Raw genomic sequence first — 20942 nt, 5'->3', positions numbered from 1 at the left:
TAATAATTTTTTTTAGAAAGGTGGGGGAAATATTGATCAAGAGCACTGGCATAGCCGGGGGGGGGGGAGCTGCCCCCACTAGGTCAAGTAAAACAAAAGAAATACTTAACTAACGGATCAATCATGTCGGTTCTACCCCCCTAATAAAAGTCCTGGCCCCCCACAAAAATCCTGACTAACCCCATGCCCAGATTTGTGACATTGCCCATGACCAAGAGACTCTGAATCGTGGCCAGATTTAGGTTTGATGAGGCCTGAAGCTACAGAAGGGAATGGGACCCTTTATATGTCCAGCTGTCCTCTGTCAACAACAAATGTCACTGTTTTTTGTGTTGAATATATGCTATATGGTAGTTTAAGGACCTAATAGGTATCTAAAGCCATTTGCACTTAAGAAATAGGAGCCTACACAACACAAAACACTGTTACTGTATGTAGGTTTTATTTCATTTTTTATCTTATGTTTTGGAAATGCACATCCAGTTTTTCCCCCTTTAATTTTTTTTTTGGGGGGGGCACTTTCTTGGGGCCCTAAGCTATAGCTTGTTTAGCTTATACAGTAACTGCAGCACTGCTCTGAGGTGGTAATATTTTAAAGAACGAATAAGCTAAGGGGGAAATTATATTGATAAAGAGACCCTGAAGCGGTAATAATAACAATAATTGCGGGAATTAAGTGAGTGTGTGGGAATAAACATTGGCGAATCTGGGGCGGCGTCGAATCCGCAGTTGCCGAGCGAGAAGCTGAGGCGAGAAAAAGAGGCGGGAAAGAGCAACTCGGCGGCTGCCCTCCGCTCCTCCCTCGTCCCGCCCTCGCGCCGCGCCGCCAAGATGGCGGCTCCGAGCAAGCAGTGAGTGTGGGGGAGGGGAGGCGAAGGGGCCGCGGAGCTGAGGGGGAACCAGGACGGGGGTTTGGGGTTGGGGTGGAGAGGGAGCCGAGGGGAAGGAGCCGCGGGGTCGGGGTGGGAATCGGGGGAGGAAAAGGCAGGGGCGGCGTTGAGGAGAAACGGAGCCGGGAGAGGGGAAACTCCCGGCCTGGGTCCATGTGCATCGAAACTGACAAGACGAAGCAGGGACCGAGGCGGTTTTATTTTATTTTCCGAGGAGGGGGCACCACCTGCCCGGAGGGAGGCCAAGGCGGCAGTGAGGTCGTGGTGGGGGCTGAAGGGGGGGCATGAGGAGGAGGAAAGTAGGGCCGGAAGATGGGGCTGAGGTAATTTCGGGGTGGCCGAGAGAGAGGAGGACTGAGGCGATTTTTCGGGGAGGGCGAGGCGGGTCTGATCCAGAGACTTGGAGGTGAAGTGGGGCTTTGGGGGGAAACGAAGAGGAACAAGGCTCCCCTCCCAATTATTTATCATTCTTTACTGCATTTCCGTTGCACGTTTCCCTCCCAAGTTGCTCAAGGTGGTGAACAATAATTAATCCCCCCCCCCGTGAGGTAGGTTAGGCTGAGCAGCAATGGCCTGGTGGGGGGTTCAAACTGTGGTCGCCCCCAAATGTTGGTCTGACCCTCTAACCCAGCCTTTCTCAGCCCCACACGTCCTTGCACTACAGCTCCCATCATCCCTGACCACTAGTCATGCTGGCTAGGAATGATGGGAGTTGTAGTCCAACATGGTTGAGGGACCCAAGGCTGAGAAAGGCTGCTCTGACCACTACGCCACACTGTGTGTGATTTCCTCTCTGGCCCCAAGACTCAACCCTACAGGAGCGTGGGTTGCACTGTGTTATTTATTTATTGCATTTATATCCCACCTTTCTCTCCCACCTCAAGGTGGTGTACATGATTCTATGTGCCTTTCCATTTAAATCCCGTGAGGCAGGTTAGGCTGAAAGACAGTGGCTAGCCAAAGATCACCCAGCGAGCTTCTTTGGTGGAGTGGAGATTTGACTGTGTCTCCCCTAGGCCTAGTCTTGACACTTTTAACTCAGGCTTTCCCCCACCTGGTGCCCTCCAGCCCCAGCATTGTACTGGTGTGATGGGTTGGGCTGATGGGAGTTAGAGTCCAAAACATCTACACTCTGCAGTGTGTCAAGTTTGGCAATGTGACTTCAACCACTATGTCACACTGTTGCTAGTTGGGAAAAAGAAGCCACCTCCTCCATTAATGGCGGTTCTTAAAAGTACTTTATTTATTATTTTTGATGCAAGCACTTAAACTGCAGTTGGCAGGCACTGTTTTAAAAGAAGCATCTTTCTCTAACACAGAGGAGATGATGCCTCTTCTCAAATGGCACCTGTTGTAACTCTTGCGGATTCTCTAAAAACAGAGATGCTTCTGACCCACTTGTATGCCTTTTCCTTCAAAAATATTGTTTTATCCACTTCTTTACTTTGATCTATTTTTTTTTTGTATTTTTATTAAAAACAGTTATAGCCATTTGTGGCACCCTCAGTGTGGCTAAAACATTAACTCAATATAAGAATATGAAAATAATGTAAAGAAAAGGCCAATAAATTATTAGCAGCAGATACAAGAATCCAGATTACTTGACCCAGTATGAATGCCCAACATATTTTGGTTTGATTTATAAAAGCAGAAAGAACACTCACCATGTCTCCTTGCCTAATTTCCTTAATTAAATGGCATCATGTTTCACATAATTACAAACATAACAAAAGTAATCATAAACAATAAATAAAACATATTAGAAGTACACGACCAAACTGAACAATTTCCATATAACTCATAAGATTTTAAAAATAAAGATACAAAAAATTAACGTAAACAACAGCCACAATTCTCCAGCCCAAGAGTCTGTTCAGCAGACTCAGCTTTGGTAGCTGCAGTCAGTCAGTCAGGGCCCTGTTTTCCATGCTGTCAGCAAAGCTAGTGCTGTTTTGTGTTTCTTCTTTACATTTCAGACTTTGCTACAGCTGAAAAATACATTACCAAGACTACTGAACATATATTCAATATTCATTTTTCTCTCCACAGATATGGACTTATATTTCCCAAGAAAGCGCAGCAGAAAACCTTTGTCAAACATGCAGTGTTTATGGATGACTCAGATGATGAGGTTAGTTTTTTTGTTGTGATTTGTTTTATTTATTATGTTTGTAAGAGGACAAAGTCCAAGATATACAGGAAGGCTTCCAATGCAGTTTTCAAAAATTCCAGTTAAAACTAAATTTAAATTTATTTAAACCAACTAAAATACAGGTTCAAAACCACTGTAGCAGCAGATCAGTAAATCAACCTAGTATTCTACCAAGCATCCTGGGAATAATGTCATTTGAACTCAGTTGTGACCTACTTTTGGATAGACCTGCATAGCTATATGCTGTTAAACAGCCTAGCCAGCTTGCTGAATTCTTTCTGAATGGGGAAGGATTTATCTACCGGCTTAAGGGCCTTTAAAAAAGTGGGCTATTCAGGTGTCTTTTGGGATGGAGTTCCATAAAGACAAATTACAAGTACTGTAGAGAGAAGATGCTACTCTTTGCTTCTGTCAGATGAATCTGAGCAAGCATTTGGCTCAGAAGTCTCATCTGACAATGTGATCCCAGTGTACACAGGGAAGATGGGCCTAACTTATAATTTAACTTTAAAATAACCCCTCTGTAGTATAAATTGTTTTTCCAGTAGAGGGTGCTACATGCCATAGAACCATCATTTAAGTATCTGTTTCTATTATTCTTTGTGAGGAAATTATTTGCAAGCAGTGTGGAAGGACTATGTAGTCTATAAATAGGCTTAGTTCTCATAGACGAAGGATCTGTATTGCTGCTTTCAGGATGTTTCACAACCCAAGTTCTTATCAATATGTTAAAGATACTTTGATCTTAGCAGCAGGAGTAGTAATTTAAATTCAATGGAAAACTGGACACTTGGTATCACTCACTCTGGAATACATCTATAATTAAGAACATTACACACAGAATCATAGAATTGTAAGTTGGAGTGGACCCTGTGGGTCACCTAGTCCAACCCCCTGCAATACAGGAATCCTGCATACAGCCATCCCTGAGTGGGTTTGAACTACCAACCTTCTGGTTAACAGCCAGATGTACTGACCCATTATGTCACCCTTTGTATGATTGAAGATTTCAACAGGAACTATAACATCCAGGCACTTTTTATATGATTTGGCAGGCTTTTATGACATATACAGCAGAGCCATCATTTTCAAAACAAACTTTGCTACAAGCCTGGCAAATCTGGAATGATACTTGATAATCAGATAACAATGAAAGTTTTTACTTAGGCTTTGTTATTTTAACCCATGTGCAACTGTACTCATTCTGCGTGCCAATTTTATAGTTTTGTTTTCCACCTTCTAAGTTTCATCTGCCAGACTGTTTTAAACACATTATACAATAAACTTTACAAAGATATGTTAGATACAGGTGCCATAATTTAAACTTTTGATTGGTTTATAGCAATTAACATTATAATACATAAGTCAATTGCTGTATATATAAAAAGCCAGTTACTAGATTTGGTTTGCTTTGTCACATTTAGGTGTGACGTAGAAGAGCCTTGGAGCAGGACTGTAACTCAACAATAGAGCACATGTGTTGCTTGCAGAAGGTTTCAGGTTCAATCTCCAGCATTTTGAATTAGGTCTGGGAAAGACCTGTGTCTGAAACTCTGGAGAGTTTCTGCCTGTCAGTGTCAGCAGTATTGAGCTAGATGGACCAATGATCTAATCCAGGTTGAAGCAACTCCCTATTGCATAGAAACAAAACCCAGGGCAAAGCTATAAGGATGGGATGTTCTCTGATCCCTATGGCTGTTCTGAAACGTTGGCCCAAAGGAAGGCTCATGAGAGTAGGCAGATGCAGGAATACCAAAGAAGGATGTCAAAAGCAGCAAAATGGCCAATTCTAGTGCTTTATTAAAGAAGGCTTAGACCTACAGCAAAGTAGCCTGCCAGTTCATCTAGGCTTTGCAGACGCAGGACAGACCCCGCAACAAGGAGATGGCTTGTTTGCACCCAAGCAAACATGCGTATGTTCTTTATACCAATACATATAATAAATAAATAACATATACACAAAGCAGCATACGTCATTTCACCTAACTAGATGAAGATATAGGTGGCAAATTCCCAAATCTTACAGATAGTTCCCCTTTCTGGGCTTAGCCCAGCATCCCAAGCCCACAGATAAGGAGAGCATCAAAGTAAGCCAATTAGCTTATATCAAAGCAAGTGAGCTCACTGCTAAAACAACTATCAAATATTTGTGGGGTTATCTTGACTACCAAGATGGCGTTTTTAGCAAAGCTTCTGGAACAGTTCACCTTTGGTTCAACACAATGGGTAAAAGGAAACAAGCTGTTTCTTTGGGACCCTCAGGGATACCCCAGACCTTTCCCCTGCATTTTCAACTTTCATTTAAAAATAAATGAAGTCACTAGCCCTTTTAATGATGCCGATCTGAAGAAAAATCGGCAGGCAATATTCTTAGTTGCAAAACTTTATAACAGTAAGCTCAGTAGACGAATTGTTTAGAATTTTCTTATTGACATTCAGTGCCCTCCCAGAGTATCCTTAGGTCTCTGACTTTCCACCTGTACATTCTATTTCTGCTCTTGCCCACGCCTCATCTTCTCTTAACTAATGAGAAATAGGCAATGATTTACTAACTTCTAGTCTAATGTACTATTTAAAGAGAAGAAAAATATGCATTATCACTGGGTTTAAGGGTGGTTGACAACTGGCTTTTCACACGCACACAAAAAAATGATTATGATTTTTTCCCAAACAGATTCTCTCATTTGCAAATAGAGTGTACAGAGGAGAATGATAGCCTCTTTATATTGTCCCTTTGATCTGGCATGGCAGGTGATGGGGGGAAGCATCTTACAGAACTCCCCATGTTATTCCACAGCCCACAAAGTAGGTAATAAATCCAGCGACTGCCTTTATCATCAACCAAAAAATAAGATCATTTTTAAAAAAACAAAATTACTTTATTAGTTTAGTAATAATTTTAGGCCTTTCCGAGATAAGGCGCTGCGTTTGGGAGGGGTTTCATTTCCTGGCTGCTTCCATATCAGCAAAAACTACGCCTTGCGTGTCTGAAGATGGTGTATTTATAACTGAACTCTAATAAAGTCCATGCCAGCAAACCTGCACACCTGACTTGGCCATGGTGATCATATATTAGATAGAAAACTTTTGTTCCGTTAAAAAAATGTTACTATGCATATTTCATTAAGATTTTCTTTGCTGTATTGAGAGGTTGTTTAATCTTTCTCTTATAATTTCCAAGTTATACAGCGAAGTGAATGTGTATGAGTATGCATGGAGAACAGGACTGGTTTTAGGACCGATACTGTATTAGGCTTAAAGGAAGTAAAATAATGTTCTGGGTTTTAAAAAAATATTTATTTGGTGCCATCAACATGTCTGTTGCTTTCTGTCAATTCTATGGAGTTTTCTTTTCTTTTACAATCAAGGAGTGTATGAATTATTTGAAAGATATATTTACGTAGTACAAGAGGGCAGATACCTGTCCCAAGGAGATTCCAGACTAAAATTTGACACAGAGGAAACAAAAGAGGATTGGGAAGGAAATGTAGGCAGGGGGTACTTAGAGAGGTGTAAAAAGTGGGCGTTGAGGAAAGTTTCAATGGAAGTTAGAGACAGAACATCACTCAAGTGGTCACAGAGGCAGTTCCAATCTTAATGTGCAGCAAGAGGTAAATGTTGAAGAAGCAGAAGGACTTTAGCCACCTGAAGTTGATGAAAAATGGGGTTTTGTAGAACTCTGGAGCAGGGCACCCCTCCTCCTCTTCGCTGCAGCCTCAGTGGCACAAGGCTATGGGTGTCAGGAGTCTGTTGCTTCAAACTCTGTTTAGTCAAACAAGAAAAGGTAGTACAGTGTCCCGTTTGCAGTTTTATAGTTCTACAAGTTAAAAGGAGCTCATTGGATGCTATCATTCACAAAGAATGCTGTGAACATTTTGTGACAAACCTTGTGCTTCTGATGCTAAATATATTGTTAACTAGTAATAAAAGCAATATGTGGAGTTTCACCCACCCACTTAAGACAGAGTTTAACTCTTAAAAAAGAAAAGAAAGATCAAGAGTTATTAAAGCCTGCTGCTCTGTGTGGCTTTAATGGAAGAGAGGTCAGCATATCCAATATTTCTGTGAACCTTCATTTCCTTCACTCTAATCCAGAAGCCAACACACACCTTGATGTGTTGCCAATCTATTTCATGTGACAGTTGAATCCAAAATGGTCTGTTTGGTCCAGCCACTCTGACTGAGACTACAATGATAAGTGATATATAAATAGTTGAAATACTTTTTTTAAATGTGCAGTCTTCCTTATTTCAGGAGCAGAACAACCCTATAATATCTTTTTTTATCTGATCCACAAGATAAAGAGGGAGTGATGCTCTTCATCCAGTCTAGCTGCTTTATAGGCTGGGGTAGGAGAGCTTGTGAAGCTGTTGGAGCACTTTATAAATCTTATTTTAAAAGGGTACTTTGTGTCAAGAAGAAAAAAAACAGTTTGGCAGCCTAAGAGAAGACTGTACCAGGTGTAGCAAAAGTATGAAAGAAAGATTGAAATAAAAGAGGAATAATGAAAAGGGATAGAATAAAGTAAAAATTTAAAAGATTTGCAATATAGGGAACAAACTCTGCAGTTCTCGTTGTGTTTCAGTTCTTTTGACTTTAGGGAGCAACACATTTCCTGGTGTTTTTAGTGCAGGGTTAAGAGAGTTTTCCCTTTCAGAAAATATTATAAGTTCAAGCTTTGTGTCTCCAAAGAATACCATGTTTGGGGGCAAACAGAAATCCCATGCCAGATTGCTGACTTTGTAAGGTTCTTTAATAAACGACCTGTTGATAAGTAGAAATAATACAAAAGAACAGGAAGTTCCCATCTATCAGACCTCTCAGCACAACAGGAAATTGTCACCCATAAAGCTCTGGAAGAGGTGTTTGTGCTGGCGCTGTTTTCCTTAAACTTCTTGGCGCGCTGTCCAAACAAATGACAGGTGGACCGCTTTAGAATTTTATGTACTGAAATTGAGGCCTCTATATTACTTTTATTGTTTGCATAATCTCCAGACACTAGTACACTTAACCGCCTACAGCCAGGTCTTGGAAAAACTATTGTGAATTTTAAATATTTTGATGGAGAGAAATGACGTATGCATGAAGAATAGACCAATTTCATGAAACTATTGGGCAAAATATGTCAGTTATTTCGAGTTGAAGTATAATTAGCTTAGTCCCTCAAGTTGAAGACATATTTTCTGAGGCAATTAATGCACAACGGGTTGAGCTCCCGTTGTTCGGTCCCAGCTCCTGTCCACCTAGCAGTTCGAAAGCACATCAAAGTACAACTAGATAAATAGGTACTGCTCCGGCGGGAAGGTAAACGGTGTTTCCGTGCGCTGCTCTGGTTTGCCAGAAGCGGCTTAGTCATGCTGGCCACATGTCTGTGGACAAACGCCAGCTCCCTCGGCTTATAGAGCGAGATGAGTGCTGCAACCCCAGAGTCGTCCGCGACTGGACCTAACGGTCAGGGGTACCTTTACCTTTACCTTTATCTTCTGGATGCATAGCCAACCTTCCTTCAGAGCCAGTAAGCAATGTTTCTTATCGGCCATGGATAGGGCAGTCAGCGTCTTCCAAAGGTCAGTTGATCTATGCTTCCTGCGCAGTGCTTTTGATACATTGTCCAGCTGAGCTAGTCCCAAACCTGTTTCTTCATGATAAAAGAATAACATACAGACTGACCGTGGCCGGGTTTATTAATGCAGCTATAGCTATGGTGGATGAACACCAAAGGTCTATCTATTCTAGTATTCTCCCTCCAGCAGCAGCCTGCCAGGTGCCATTGTGGAGTTCAGAAGTGAAAGCTCTTCTCTTCTTTTACAGCACTTGGTATTTGGTTCTAGGTGCCTTCTTACAGGGGCATACAATGGGTTCTTCATTGTAGTCACTCCTATCAGAATCGTAAAGTTGGAAAGGACCCCAAGGGTCATTTAGTGCAACCCCCTGTAATTTGAAGCTTCAGGTGAGCAGTCCTGGATTCAGCACCACAGTACATTGGCATAAAAGAGTTGTTCAAACATTTGCTTGGTACTTCAAGGAGGTAGGAAAGCAGCATACATGAGTGCAATTCAAAACCTAGAGAACCTTTATTGTTGATAGTTCAGTTCTGTGTCAGAAAAAAGAAAAATGGCATATGGCACTTCTGCAAGAGCAAAATAATATTCAAGTCAGTTTGAATTTGCTGTGTGTCATGGTGAGTCAGCTTTCTTCATCCCACTTGGACATCAATGTATAAGAATAAAATAAAAAATTACCTGCTGCTTGTTTTCCATTTGCTTTTTTTTAGTATTATGAAGTGCTGGTGACAAAAGTTCTTCCACTTGTAAGAAAAGCTGATGTTCAGTATGAGTCATGGCAGGATTGGAAAACTACGATAGCTGCCAAAATGTTAAAAAAGATATTTTTCATGTTTCCCTGTCACCTGGTGGAGGGAAAGGAATATTTGATTGCTAATGCTCTATAAACAAGTGGTCTTTGTCGTTAAATTTGTTCAGCAAACACAGGGAGCTGCAGATCTATGTACAATTAGGAAATGTGAAGAAGAGATCTGGTGTGCTTCACTTTATTGGGAATAAGGAAACTGCATTCTGAACTAAGTTAGCAGGGCTGTTTCCATTGCTGTTCTTAATACACTGCTTTCTACTGTGCTGTTCTTCTTCCCGCATAATGTGCTTTGGAGGTGTGTGTGTGTGTTATCCTACTTACAAAATAACCACTTTGTGATTACTGATTTGCTCTTTACATCTTTAGAGCAGGCTTAGGTAACTGAGTTAGAGATGTTGGGTGCTAGCTGAGCTCTGACAACAGCCCAACACATCCCCATGGAGTTGGAGCCCTATATGGTGCTTACAGCATCTGCCACAATCCACATGAAGGGCCAAGCCTGGGTCTTGCCCTGCCCTGCCTTGCCTTTCTGCTGCTGCCTCTCAGCAAGAGCCAACATCTTCTCCAGCTGCAGCTCAGATCTGGCCCAGGTCTATGGCACGAACTCTCACAGCCAGCCCCGATCCCAGGCTTACAGGCTCAGTTTCTCAATTTTTAATGTAGTTATGTACCTGCATCATAAGCTGTAATATAGTACGATGCTTAACAAAAGGAACAACAACAGTTTGAACATAAATCTTTTACTAAAACAGTATAAGGTAGCTTTCTGTGTTCCTAATCCTAAGAGTGCCTGAACCAACCCAGCCGGATGGGTTGGGTATAAATACAGTGGTACCTTGGTTGTCAAACATAAGCTGTTCCACAAGACGGTTTGACAACCGAGGCGCAAAGGGCAGTTGGCAAAATCAATTGAGAAAACTGAATAAAACGCAGCAGAAGCTGTTAAATGTCCAAAAAACGTTCAAAATGGAAGCAATTACTTTGGGGTTTTCGGCGTTTGAAAACCGAAACGTTTGGTTTCCGAGATGCTCGAAAACCGAGGTACCACTGTGATAAAATTATTATTATAACCATGTTTATTCTTAAGTCCCACCATCTTCATTGGGACTTAATATATGTTGTCATCAGTGTGCAGATGGCTATGTTGACCACATAGCTCTTCTCAATACAGTATTTTATGGACAAAGACAATGATATTGGCATTTCAGTTGTTGGAAATTTCTTTTCTATGGATGCAGATTACAGTGTTTCTCTACTGATGAGCTTCCATATTTATTTGCTTTTAAACTGTTTTGAAAATGTAGCAAACTTGTATTGGCCTTCAAGATGGTCATATTAATACTCGAAGTCAGTCTCTCTGGGGGCATACTCCCAGGCAAGTGTTCTTAGGACTGCAACCTTATTTATTTTTTAAACTATAGTGGGCTATACAAAACAAAAATATATTTATATGTAACTTAATATGCAAAATATTTTTTTCTTCACAGTCTTCTGTGGGTGAGAGCCTTCAACGAGAAGCCTTGAAAAAGCAAGCAATGAAACAAGTAAGTTGGCAATGTGTGTACACACACATCTTGCTCCTTGGTTTCTGGTCTCATTACACAAATATATATATGGCGGTGGTTGTTATACTGATATCAGTGTATATGGCAATTTGCCCTGAAATGTATAGAAAGAGAGAATGCTCTCTCCTGAGGAACATGCCACCTAAATTAGAACAGGGTAAGGCCAATAACCAAGATAGCATGCTCTATCTTAAAATCTGACTTTCCACTATCATGCATCGAGGTAATGCTAGTGTCTCCTCCCCAACCCTCCAGTAAGATTTTAGTAAAGCCTTCAATGTAACAACTTGCCTGGTAGCCATAGGCAATCAGTAATTCCATTCAGGTAAGTAAGCAATCTAGTAGAGGAGAGACAGATCACTCTTGTCTCTCCTCCACAAATCTGCTTGGTAGAAAGCACCTTTTTTTTACTAGCCTGCCAAGAGGCTGGCAGACCGCAGTTTCATGTTTGTTGCAGAGGAGCATGTTCTACAGCCTGCATTGAAATGCAGTCTAGCTTCTTAGCCAGCAGTAGAAAAGAAATCCAGACCAGCAACTTTGGTAGGCTTATTTACCTGGCTGTCTTACACCAGTGCAAATGTTTAGAAATAGGTTAACACTGGCACCTGACAAGGCTAATGGTTTTCCTATAGGGCTGTCAACCAGTATATTTCACCAAGTTTTGGCAGCAAGTGTTAAAAAAATTAGAGTGGCAGCTGTTCTTCTTTTCATAATGGTTTTTAAAAAAATTGTATTAGTGCAATGTATAAATGAATTATTGGATTATTTTATGTGATTCATCCTCATAATTTTACACACCAGCCCTGTCCTCTTGGCGCTTGGTTTTGGAAGTGCAACACTTTCCTTATTAACAATGACATAATTTATATCAAAGCTTGAATTTTTAGTTTCCATGACTTTGTTTGCGTAATAAACAGTTCCGCTTTTATACAACTCTGTTTTTCTTGGGTTTATTTTGGCTATGTCTAAGTTGTTATAGAAAAACAACCCTGCTGCAAGCCTTGAAGCAGGTTGCCATATATCTACTCATAGTTTACAATGCACCATTAAACGTGGAGACTAATTTAGCATCCACACTGTAAAAACCACCAGGAGAGGCAAATTCCTTCTCTGACATCAAATATAGGACTCCTTGACTGACTACTTGTGTAACTTTTGTTTCAGAATGAAAGTCTTAATAGTATGAGAAAACAAAAGGAACTTGTCCACTGTTTAGATTTCCACCACACTTGGCTAAATCTTCATGGAGAGAAACGACATGGAGCAAATAATTTTTTCTGTAATAGAAATACTGGCCTTTGGGTTACATAAACACAGAAGATGGTTTTGCAGATTATGATGAGTATGAGAGACAACATCTCTGTGGTTTGCACCTAGTGGAAACATGCATGGTCCCTTGGTTTCCTGTAGGGAAGGGAAGGCTTACTCAGTTGCTCCCTGGGGCTTCAGGGCAAGGTGGTAGAGTTAACTTAGACTCACACTTGGGTTTGCTACTGGGAAGAGGGGAATGTTATAGACCAGGCATGCCCAAGAGGTGGATCGCAATCTACTGGTAAATAATGGGGAGTTCCTGGTAGATCCTGGTTGATCTCTGGCTCCTCAGCGATCTCCTTACAAAAACCCCAAAACAACCCACAACTTTGGCTTCCTAAAAATAGCTCCACAACTTTAGGTAGATCACTGCCAGTCTTTTTACGACAATGGGTAGATCACTGCCAGTTTTTTTATACTGTGAGTAGATCGCAGACTATTGGGAGATGGACGTCCCTGTTATAGACCTTGCCTGTGTGTGCGTAAAAATGAACACATACCTCTGTGTTGTAACCATATAATCAATCATAGTGTTTCTTTGACCAGGGAGACAAAGTGGGTTACAATGCCCTTGAAGATTGTTCTCATTTTGCTCAGGCACTAGTGTGAGCAGGAGCAACAAACCATCATCTCTGGGTTAGCATTATGTCCAACACGCAGATTGTGGTTTGTTGATAGGAGAGAACAAACCATGGTGCAACGTTGTAGTTTTTTTAGAGTGAAGCAAACGGTGATCCTTGGATGTAACTCTAAGCCAGGCAAGAGTGTTTGTTACTGTTGCTGTCTAGAGGAGAGGAACAAAGTGGGAACTTCTGTGTTTTTTTGGTAAACCATAGTTTGCCATGATGGGCTAACACTACCATTGTAGCAGCTTTCTATTCCAGTGGCCGTCTGTCCGTCTCTGTCTTATGTTTTTTCTGGCCCAAAGTCAGAGAGCACATCCTCAACACAGGTAAATAGTGATGTGCTTTATTTCCAGTCAGAGAACACAGGGCCACACGATGGGGCTGTTATTTTGGCTTTAAAGGTTTCTAGGACAAACTTCCAGAATGGATCAGTGAGGGGTGAATAAACAGCACAGGTCTTTGGAAGCAGAAGCTTGGCAGCAAGGAGGAGAAGACTTCTCTTGTATAACCATCTGGAAGGCTGCGCTAGCGCCTTAGATGTTTTTAATAAAAGTCTCTTGTTTGCAGCTTCTGTCTTAACTGAGATAATTATAGATAATACATTGCTGGACTAGCTTCCTGGAAGACTCTAATGAAAATACCATAACCTTTCTTTCCTTCCTTTTAAAGACCAAGCTTGAGATCCAGAGGGCACTGGCGGAAGACTCCACAGTGTATGAATATGACAATATTTACGACGACATACAGCAAAAGAAGGCAGAAAGTCATGCCAGCGCACTTGCAGGGAAAGGGGAAAAAAAGGTCCATACCTGGAAATGAGTATGATGTCTGTCTTTGCCTCTTTACACTAGGGATGTTTGGGGCGGTGAAGACCTCCAGCTGTGGGTGGGAAGAGGCCAAGAGGGATGTGGAGCCACTGAGGGGAAGGGAATCAAAGGTTAACACTCCCTGCACTTCATGGAAAATTCAGGAGTGGGATCTGCTGGTGCTGCTATTTATCATTCAAGTGACACTTTTTTATTCTTACAAACTGCATCACCTCTTTCAAGTTTACCTTCAACTGTCATGTGGGATGGGCCTCTGTTCCTATTTCAAAAATGGAGAACTGAGGGCTCAGGGAGAATTATCTTTTGCAAGCCTCTGCAGTCAGATTTAAGCCCAAGTCTTACAGATACACTACATTTAGACTTGGATCACACTGTCCCTTTCTTGCACATTTTTGTTGGACATCACCTTCATCTCTCAGGATCACAGGTCCACAGATATTCTTCCTGGCTCTCTCTCACCCTTCTCCAGAACCTGGGGAACTCTCCCAGAGTCGGTGCTGACTTTGGAAAAACACTATACATGTATTTCCCTATGGCCTCTTCGTGTTCTGGAGAATGACAGAGAATCTTCCTCACCTCATGCGAAGTGTTGGATGAGGCTCAGTTTGACTGGGAAGAGTCCCCCAGCTTTAAACTCAGGGTTTAAGTGTAGCATCACAAGTAGTATTGGTGGCAAGCACAGATTTCACCTGGCTACTGATACCAGGCAGATTTTGTGGGCCTCTGCTCAATAACTTTGCCTTGGTACTGATGGCAGCTCAGAGGAGCAGCAGTAGCTTCTGTAAAATGTATCCCACAATATTCACAGCACCTTTGATTTATTTGCCACAGGTAATCTCAGTCTTCTTCCATTTCTTCATTGCTGTTTGTCTTTGCAGCCCAAGTACATCCAAAATATTCTCAAGGCGGCCGAGCTAAGGAAGAAGGAGCAGGAAAAGAGAATGGAGAAGAAGATTCAGAAAGAACGTGAACTGGAAGGAGGCGCGTTTGATGACAAAGAAGCCTTTGTAACATCGGCCTACAAGAAGAAACTGCAAGAAAGAGCTGAGGAGGAGGAAAGAGAGAAGAGGGAGGCAGCAATTGAGGGTGAGGAAGATGACCAGGGTGCTGATAGATTGCTCTCGTGGGTGCTAGGAACCAAATTGTCAAGACTCTGAACTCACAGTAGCCTAAATGACCTTTAAGTAGGAATCATCTGGCAGATTTGGTTGTGTTCCTTTATACATTGTCTCCTTGAGGAGGTGTCAAGATGGGAACTCTTTTTTTGTTCCCAGGCTTGCTCCTTTGGCTTGGGATAATGTGCGGCTTGTGAAGTAAGCTGGGGGGAGAGAGACATTTGCTTAAAGAAAACTCAGGGGTTTGTATGGAAATCTCCCCTCTTCAATGCAAACGCTTGCCCACCGTACAGCACTATCACAATATCATTTTCACATCATAAGAAGTATGTGTGGTTTTTAAGAATTGTCATTTTGGGTTTCTTTTTTGGACTGCATGTGTGCATACCAGTGATCAGCAGTTGGATTATTCTGAAATGCCCTCTTCATGTCTCTTTGAAGAGGGAACCACGTCTGCTTATACTCCCTAGTGCTCAAGAGATGGGAGATAGGTGGCACTTGATGAGACCCTCAAACTCCTTTCCTGCCGCATCCCCAGTTTTAGCCACACCATTCTCTCCTCAATAACTTTCTAAAAACAGTAGCTAAAGGAGGCTGTTCCCCACCATCACTGCCCCTATAATCTGAGTACTGTGTACAACCCCTGCTTTGTTCCAGATATCTCAGGCAATGTGGGCAATTGCAGTGAAGCTTTTTCTCTCAGCTGCTCTATTGATAAATAATAATAATTCCTAATTTTATGTCCTCCTTCCCTTTTTTCAGCATGTCTGGATGTGACCAAGCAGAAGGATCTCAGTGGCTTTTACAGGCACCTGCTAAACCAGGCAGTGGGGGAAGAGGAGATGCCCAAATGCAGCCTTCGGGAGGCCAGGTAAGGTTGAAATGCAGAAAAATCAACTTCTCTGGCAGTCGCAGTTTCAGCATCTCCTTGATGGCTTTTAGCTTAATGGAGCCAGAGTTTGGTCCCAGTTAGCAACCCTCAGCTCAGAATGGAGAGTTTCATTCTAACCAGAGTGTGCATGGTGTTTGATAACCATAAAGAAGGGACTGAATTTTTGCTCCACTCTTGGGTGGGATGGCAGTCGGAGGTCAAGTGGGTGCCTCCTCTCTCTCTGGATGAATGAGGAAAGGTTTCCTTACAGATGATGTGATGTGACTATAGTGGGGAGCAGGCTAGGCTGGCTTATTGGCATCAAGCCAAGACATTTGTGACCTGCAAGGTGATCCTTCAATAATAACATATGGAGGGTAATTAAACTACTGTTCTCTTTCACCAGGGTGGCAATGTGGCTTTGGGATGTTACCAGGGAGACATGGAAGGCTGTCTCCTTCCTGGTTTTGTACACATTTTTAATTGCATGATGCTATACTTGTTCCCATTTGTCTCTGTTTTTATTGTTCATTTGGTGCTCTCTTTTAGTTATTTTTAAATGTTTCATATTGGCTCTGTGCATCACTGTGGTTGCCTTTTCTTTCTTTTTTTACGAAAAAAGAAATTAACATGTTTTTTTGAACAAAGGGAGAAGTTTTTCTAGACATAGGTAGAGTCCATAATACATTCTAGAAGAAAACCAGCTATAAAATGCTGGCACTTAAGCATGTTTCTTAATGTCCCCTGACAAATAGTCTCTCTGTGTGTGCATGTGTCCTTTTCCAAGCAAGCTATAGAAACAGCAGTGCCACTAGTGACTTACAGATCTCAGGCTGGCTTTACCTTCCCTTAGCCAAAGTCCACTCTTAATTCGAAAGGCATGTTCAAAATCATCACCATCATTATTATTTGCATTTATTAATCACTTACTACATAAATTGTCTTAAAGTGACTTAGAATTACATAAGCTTTTACCCAGTTGCTGTATATGTGGCAGAATTTTTTCTGGGTGAAGAATCTGGATTGCTTAGACAGGTAATTTTAGTGAAGTAAAAAGTGTCGGTTATATCCTTAAATGTTAGCTTCCTTATTAACTACCCAAGACTGAAACATTGTAACTTCCCTGGTCCTATCAGTTTGATAGCTATAATTATACTCTCAGCTGTTACCACCTTGTTTTGTCTTGTGTTAATCTTTCCAGAAGAGGAATATCTCTTGAATGTATGTATAGAAACATGATAAGGCTGTACTGATCAGCAAAAGACAAATGTCTCATAATGTTACAGATGCTGTCACTGGGGCATTTGGAGCATATCTGTCACTAAAGACAATGTCATCTCATTTCCCCTCTTTGGGGGACTATTGTGCAATAGTGTAGTCATCCTTTATAAGGAAGTAGTATTCTCCTTTTCTGGTAAACGGAAAATCTTGCCACTCTTGTTTCATTAATACTAATAAATGTTCACAGCTTATTTGTGCTAATTTGGAGATAATCCAAAGTCCGAGTCATTTTTACGGGTGTTAAAGTACTTGCCAGTCAGAGCTTACAACATGGATTGATGAATCATTGGGTCCGAACCCTACTCCAGTATGTGATGAGATCACGTGATGTGAACCAAACAAGTTCAGGTATAGATGACAGAAAAACAGGTGGTGATAAATACTGCCTCAGAGTGTGTGCCTGTTATGCCTCATGGCTTTGCCAACCATTCATTACAGATGGCAGCCATGATGACTGCTACATGTTCTGCCCATCACTTCCAGTAGGCAAAATGAGTGCACACCAGAGTGAGTTTTGTCTGATTCCACTTGCAGTCTGTAGTGAGGGACAACTGATAAGGAACCCATATTAAATCCCTCCAACTAGGAATGCTGTTGGTACCTTGTTTAACGCAAATCAGGAGTTGAACATTTGATACACACATTCTGGATGAGAGATTAATATTTAGCCATGCATGCCACATGTTTCAGTTATGCATTGTTAGTTTCAAGTAGCAGCCAGAAAGTTTTTTTGGAAGCACCCAAACACGGCATTAAAATAATGGCCAGCACCATTCATTGTCCCAGTGCCTGGTGTTCAGAGGTGGTATACTCTCTAGGATCATGGAGTTTCTGTTTCTTGTTGTGAAATAAATGCGGTAAACTTGCAGTTTCCTACAAATTCTTGACATGAAAACATGCTTTTCTTAGAAATGTGGGTGTATGCTTTGGAGGATAAGATGATGCTAGGTTGTTCTGAGTTGGCAGGGAGTGAATTTTATTTTGTGTCTTAAAAAAAATGTAGGATAAAGGAAGAAGAACCCAGTGGGAATTCCTGTGACTCCAAGCAAATAAGCAAAAACCTGGATGAGAGGACAAGTTCCCACATTCCTCTAAAAGCAGAAGATAACCCAGATGCAGACAGTGACTTGGAAATGGATACTAGTGATGAGGAGAACAGTGCTAAAGCACACACAAACAGCGGAACTGGCAACAAAAAGGAGAGTAGGCAAGGCCACTCTGACCGTAGTGGGGAGAGTTCCAGGCATCACAGGAGCCGAAGGGACTCAAGGTCATCCAGCGAGGAGAGAAGCTGCCATCAAAAGGTGCCTTCAAGTCATCCAGAGAAAGAGGAGGGTGGGGGTAGGAAGGAAAAAAGTGGGCAGCACAGGGAAAAGGAACGCGAGAGAAGACACAAAGACCATGAAAAAGAGGAGCGCTCTAGACCCGAGAACCATCATAGGAGACGGGAAGAGCAGGATGAGAAGCAGAGGAGAAAAGACAGGAAAGAGAGGGATGATTATGATAGAGATCTGAAGATGTGGAGAGACAGAGAGGAAAGGTATTCGGAGTGGGAACAGCAAGAGAAAGAGAGGCACAAAGAGAGGCACAGGGATAGGGAAAGGGACAAAGGGGCACAGGAACACAAAGAGGAGAAGCAGCAGCAGCGGCAAAAAAGGAAAAGTAGTAGCCCTGGGCCCTTGGCAAAAGATAGCCATCGGGCTCCAGAAGGTGATAGTAGGGGAGAAAACCCCCCCAACTCTGAGAGATCATTAGAATTGAAGCACAGGACTGCAGGGGTGGGAGCAGAGGAAGCAGAGAAACCTCCAGAGAGCCAGAGCAAATTTGCAAAGCGTAGTAACGAGGAGACAGTGATGTCAGCAAGAGACCGCTACCTGGCTCGGCAGATGGCCCGTGTGGGCACCAAGTCTTACATAGAAAAAGAAGAGGATTAGATTTCATTTCAGGAGGAGCATATCAGGAAGGTGACACGTGCTTATCGCTGGTGGGAATACCAAGGCAGGAGGGAATTGTACACTGGAATTGAAGTACGGTAGCTTCAGGCCATTCATTTTAAGAGGATTTTTAAAAGGAGTATCCTTTTCTGCAGGAGAAATGGATAGAGAGGTATGACTTTTGGACACAGAGTGTATAGCTTGATATGGGTCTGTTCACACTGACAATCTGCACCTCAGTACCTGCTTATGCTCTGTGTCTTTTCAGTGCAGTGAGCTCCAGCCTGTGGCTAATAGCCTCACAGAGGTTTCCTTTAGATCATGAGCGGGGAGCCTGTGGCTCTCCAGATATTGCTGGACTACAGCTCTCATCACCTGTTGGCTGCTGGGGATTGGAGCCCAACAACAGCTGGAGGGCCACAGTGTCCTCATCCCTGCTCTAGAGCCTGCTGTCCAGCCACAGGTACCAAGGGAAAATAAGTGTGAAAACCAAACTTAATGAGGAATACAAATAAGCCCAGAAGCAAAAATTATTATTGTTTTGTTTTATTTTTTAAAAAAACACCACCACCACCGCTTAGTTCCACAGTGAACTTAAATGTGGGGAGACTTTGTTTGGAGTTTTGTTAATTCTTCTGTGCAGAAACATTGAAATAAAATGAAAGATGTGAATCTTACGCTGCCCTTGACACTGTTTTGTGTTTGTGTTACTTCTTAGTCGCACCCTTCAAGCATGATAAAGTGACATATACGTAAGGGAGAGAGAGAGTCAGCAGTGCCAGTCATATGCTTGGCAGGGGAAGTTCCTCACACACAGGCTGTTGTGTGTGAAGGCTCTCTGGATCAGGCCCTGTGTGTTATAAGACGCCAAGGTTTTATAAAGCTGTCATAAAAGACACTCCTACCTTTAGCTTGGCAAAGTGAGAACTTTGGCAGAGGGAATGTTTTCATAATATATTTTCAACAAAACCCTTGGAAGCACTTGTCCTTCTTACCTCACCTCCCGGTAACCTCCTCTTCTAACAGTGATGCATCAGCACCAAATTATTTTGGAAGTTTGAAGTTAAAAAAAGAAGAGGAAAAATTCAGATCACTATTGTTACTTTTACTACGCTGCTTATGATTGAGAAATCAGTTTTTGGGATTATTAACTCCCTCAGTTGCTACAGCTCTACAGTGCAGGTTTGAGGGCTTTTGGGGTATTGTGTTCTGTTGTTTACCTTGCTGAATTAAGTCTTAATTTCTTGCAAGTCTTTTGTTTTGAAGCATCATGTGTTTTTTATCCTGTGTCCTGGGAAGCCACCGGGAAGGAAGTTTGTATCTTGCTGTTGTTATGGAGACCATAGTGATGGTGTCTTTGCCAACTCCAGAAATAGAGATGTGCTTTCCTAGTGCTTTGCGAGCGTGTTTTCTCTCTCCCCCTCTCCCCCTCTTCTGAGTTTTTAAGGAGGGAAACAACAAGGACTGTGTCACTGATAACATCACAGGATTGTCTTTCTGTTTAGATTTCGGCAAACACCAGTTCTTATTTGTGCCTGATATCTCTTAGGCACTTTTCTACCTCTAGGGTTTTTACTTGGTGCATTTTTTCAATAAACTATAAAAGAGGCAAACTATCTTACAAATGTAGCGAGTTTGCTAAAATAAGGTCCAATGCAGTTGTGTTTTCCTGCCTTCCAGCATAATTTATAGACTGATCTTTCTGTATTTTATATGTTGTGAGCCACTTTTTTTATAGCTTATGAAAGGGTAGATGATGGTGATTTCATGTGTGTGTTTCTTCCAAGTTGGGATTCAAGGCGGCTTACAGCATTTAAAAAGCATTGTTTTAAAAGAGGTAAAGGTAAAGGTAAAGGTACCCCTGCCCGTACGGGCCAGTCTTGACAGACTCTGGGGTTGTGCGCCCATCTCACTTAAGAGGCCAGGGGCCAGCGCTGTCCGGAGACACTTCCGGGTCACGTGGCCAGCGTGACATCACTGCTCTGGCGAGCCAGAGCT

At 42.1% G+C, this 20942-nt stretch overlaps 1 protein-coding gene and 1 long non-coding RNA gene across 3 annotated transcripts in view; both read left to right on the top strand.

The window, feature by feature from the left end:
* Nucleotides 1-20942, top strand: part of LOC310832962 — a 184813-nt gene that overhangs the window by 143921 nt on the left and 19950 nt on the right. The gene's annotated exons all lie outside the window — the stretch shown is intronic.
* On the top strand, nucleotides 695-19621 carry NSRP1 (nuclear speckle splicing regulatory protein 1). 2 transcript variants are annotated; one of them, XM_083715189.1, is made up of 7 exons: nucleotides 695-851; nucleotides 2940-3021; nucleotides 10902-10958; nucleotides 13586-13717; nucleotides 14622-14829; nucleotides 15621-15729; nucleotides 18014-19621. In XM_083715189.1, exons 1-7 carry the CDS (start codon nucleotides 832-834, stop codon nucleotides 18942-18944), a joined length of 1539 nt encoding a protein of 512 aa, XP_083571315.1. In that variant the 5' UTR covers nucleotides 695-831; the 3' UTR covers nucleotides 18945-19621. The 2 variants fall into 2 exon arrangements, with proteins under 2 accessions (XP_083571315.1, XP_083571316.1); XM_083715190.1 differs by lacking the exon at nucleotides 695-851 and adding an exon at nucleotides 948-1039.

Source organism: Podarcis gaigeae (genome assembly GCF_964106915.1).
Source record: "Podarcis gaigeae genome assembly, chromosome: 15".
Classification (NCBI taxonomy): Eukaryota; Metazoa; Chordata; class Lepidosauria; order Squamata; family Lacertidae; genus Podarcis; species Podarcis gaigeae.
Note: the sequence above shows the minus strand (reverse complement) of the source record. Positions and strands in the feature narration are given on the sequence as shown.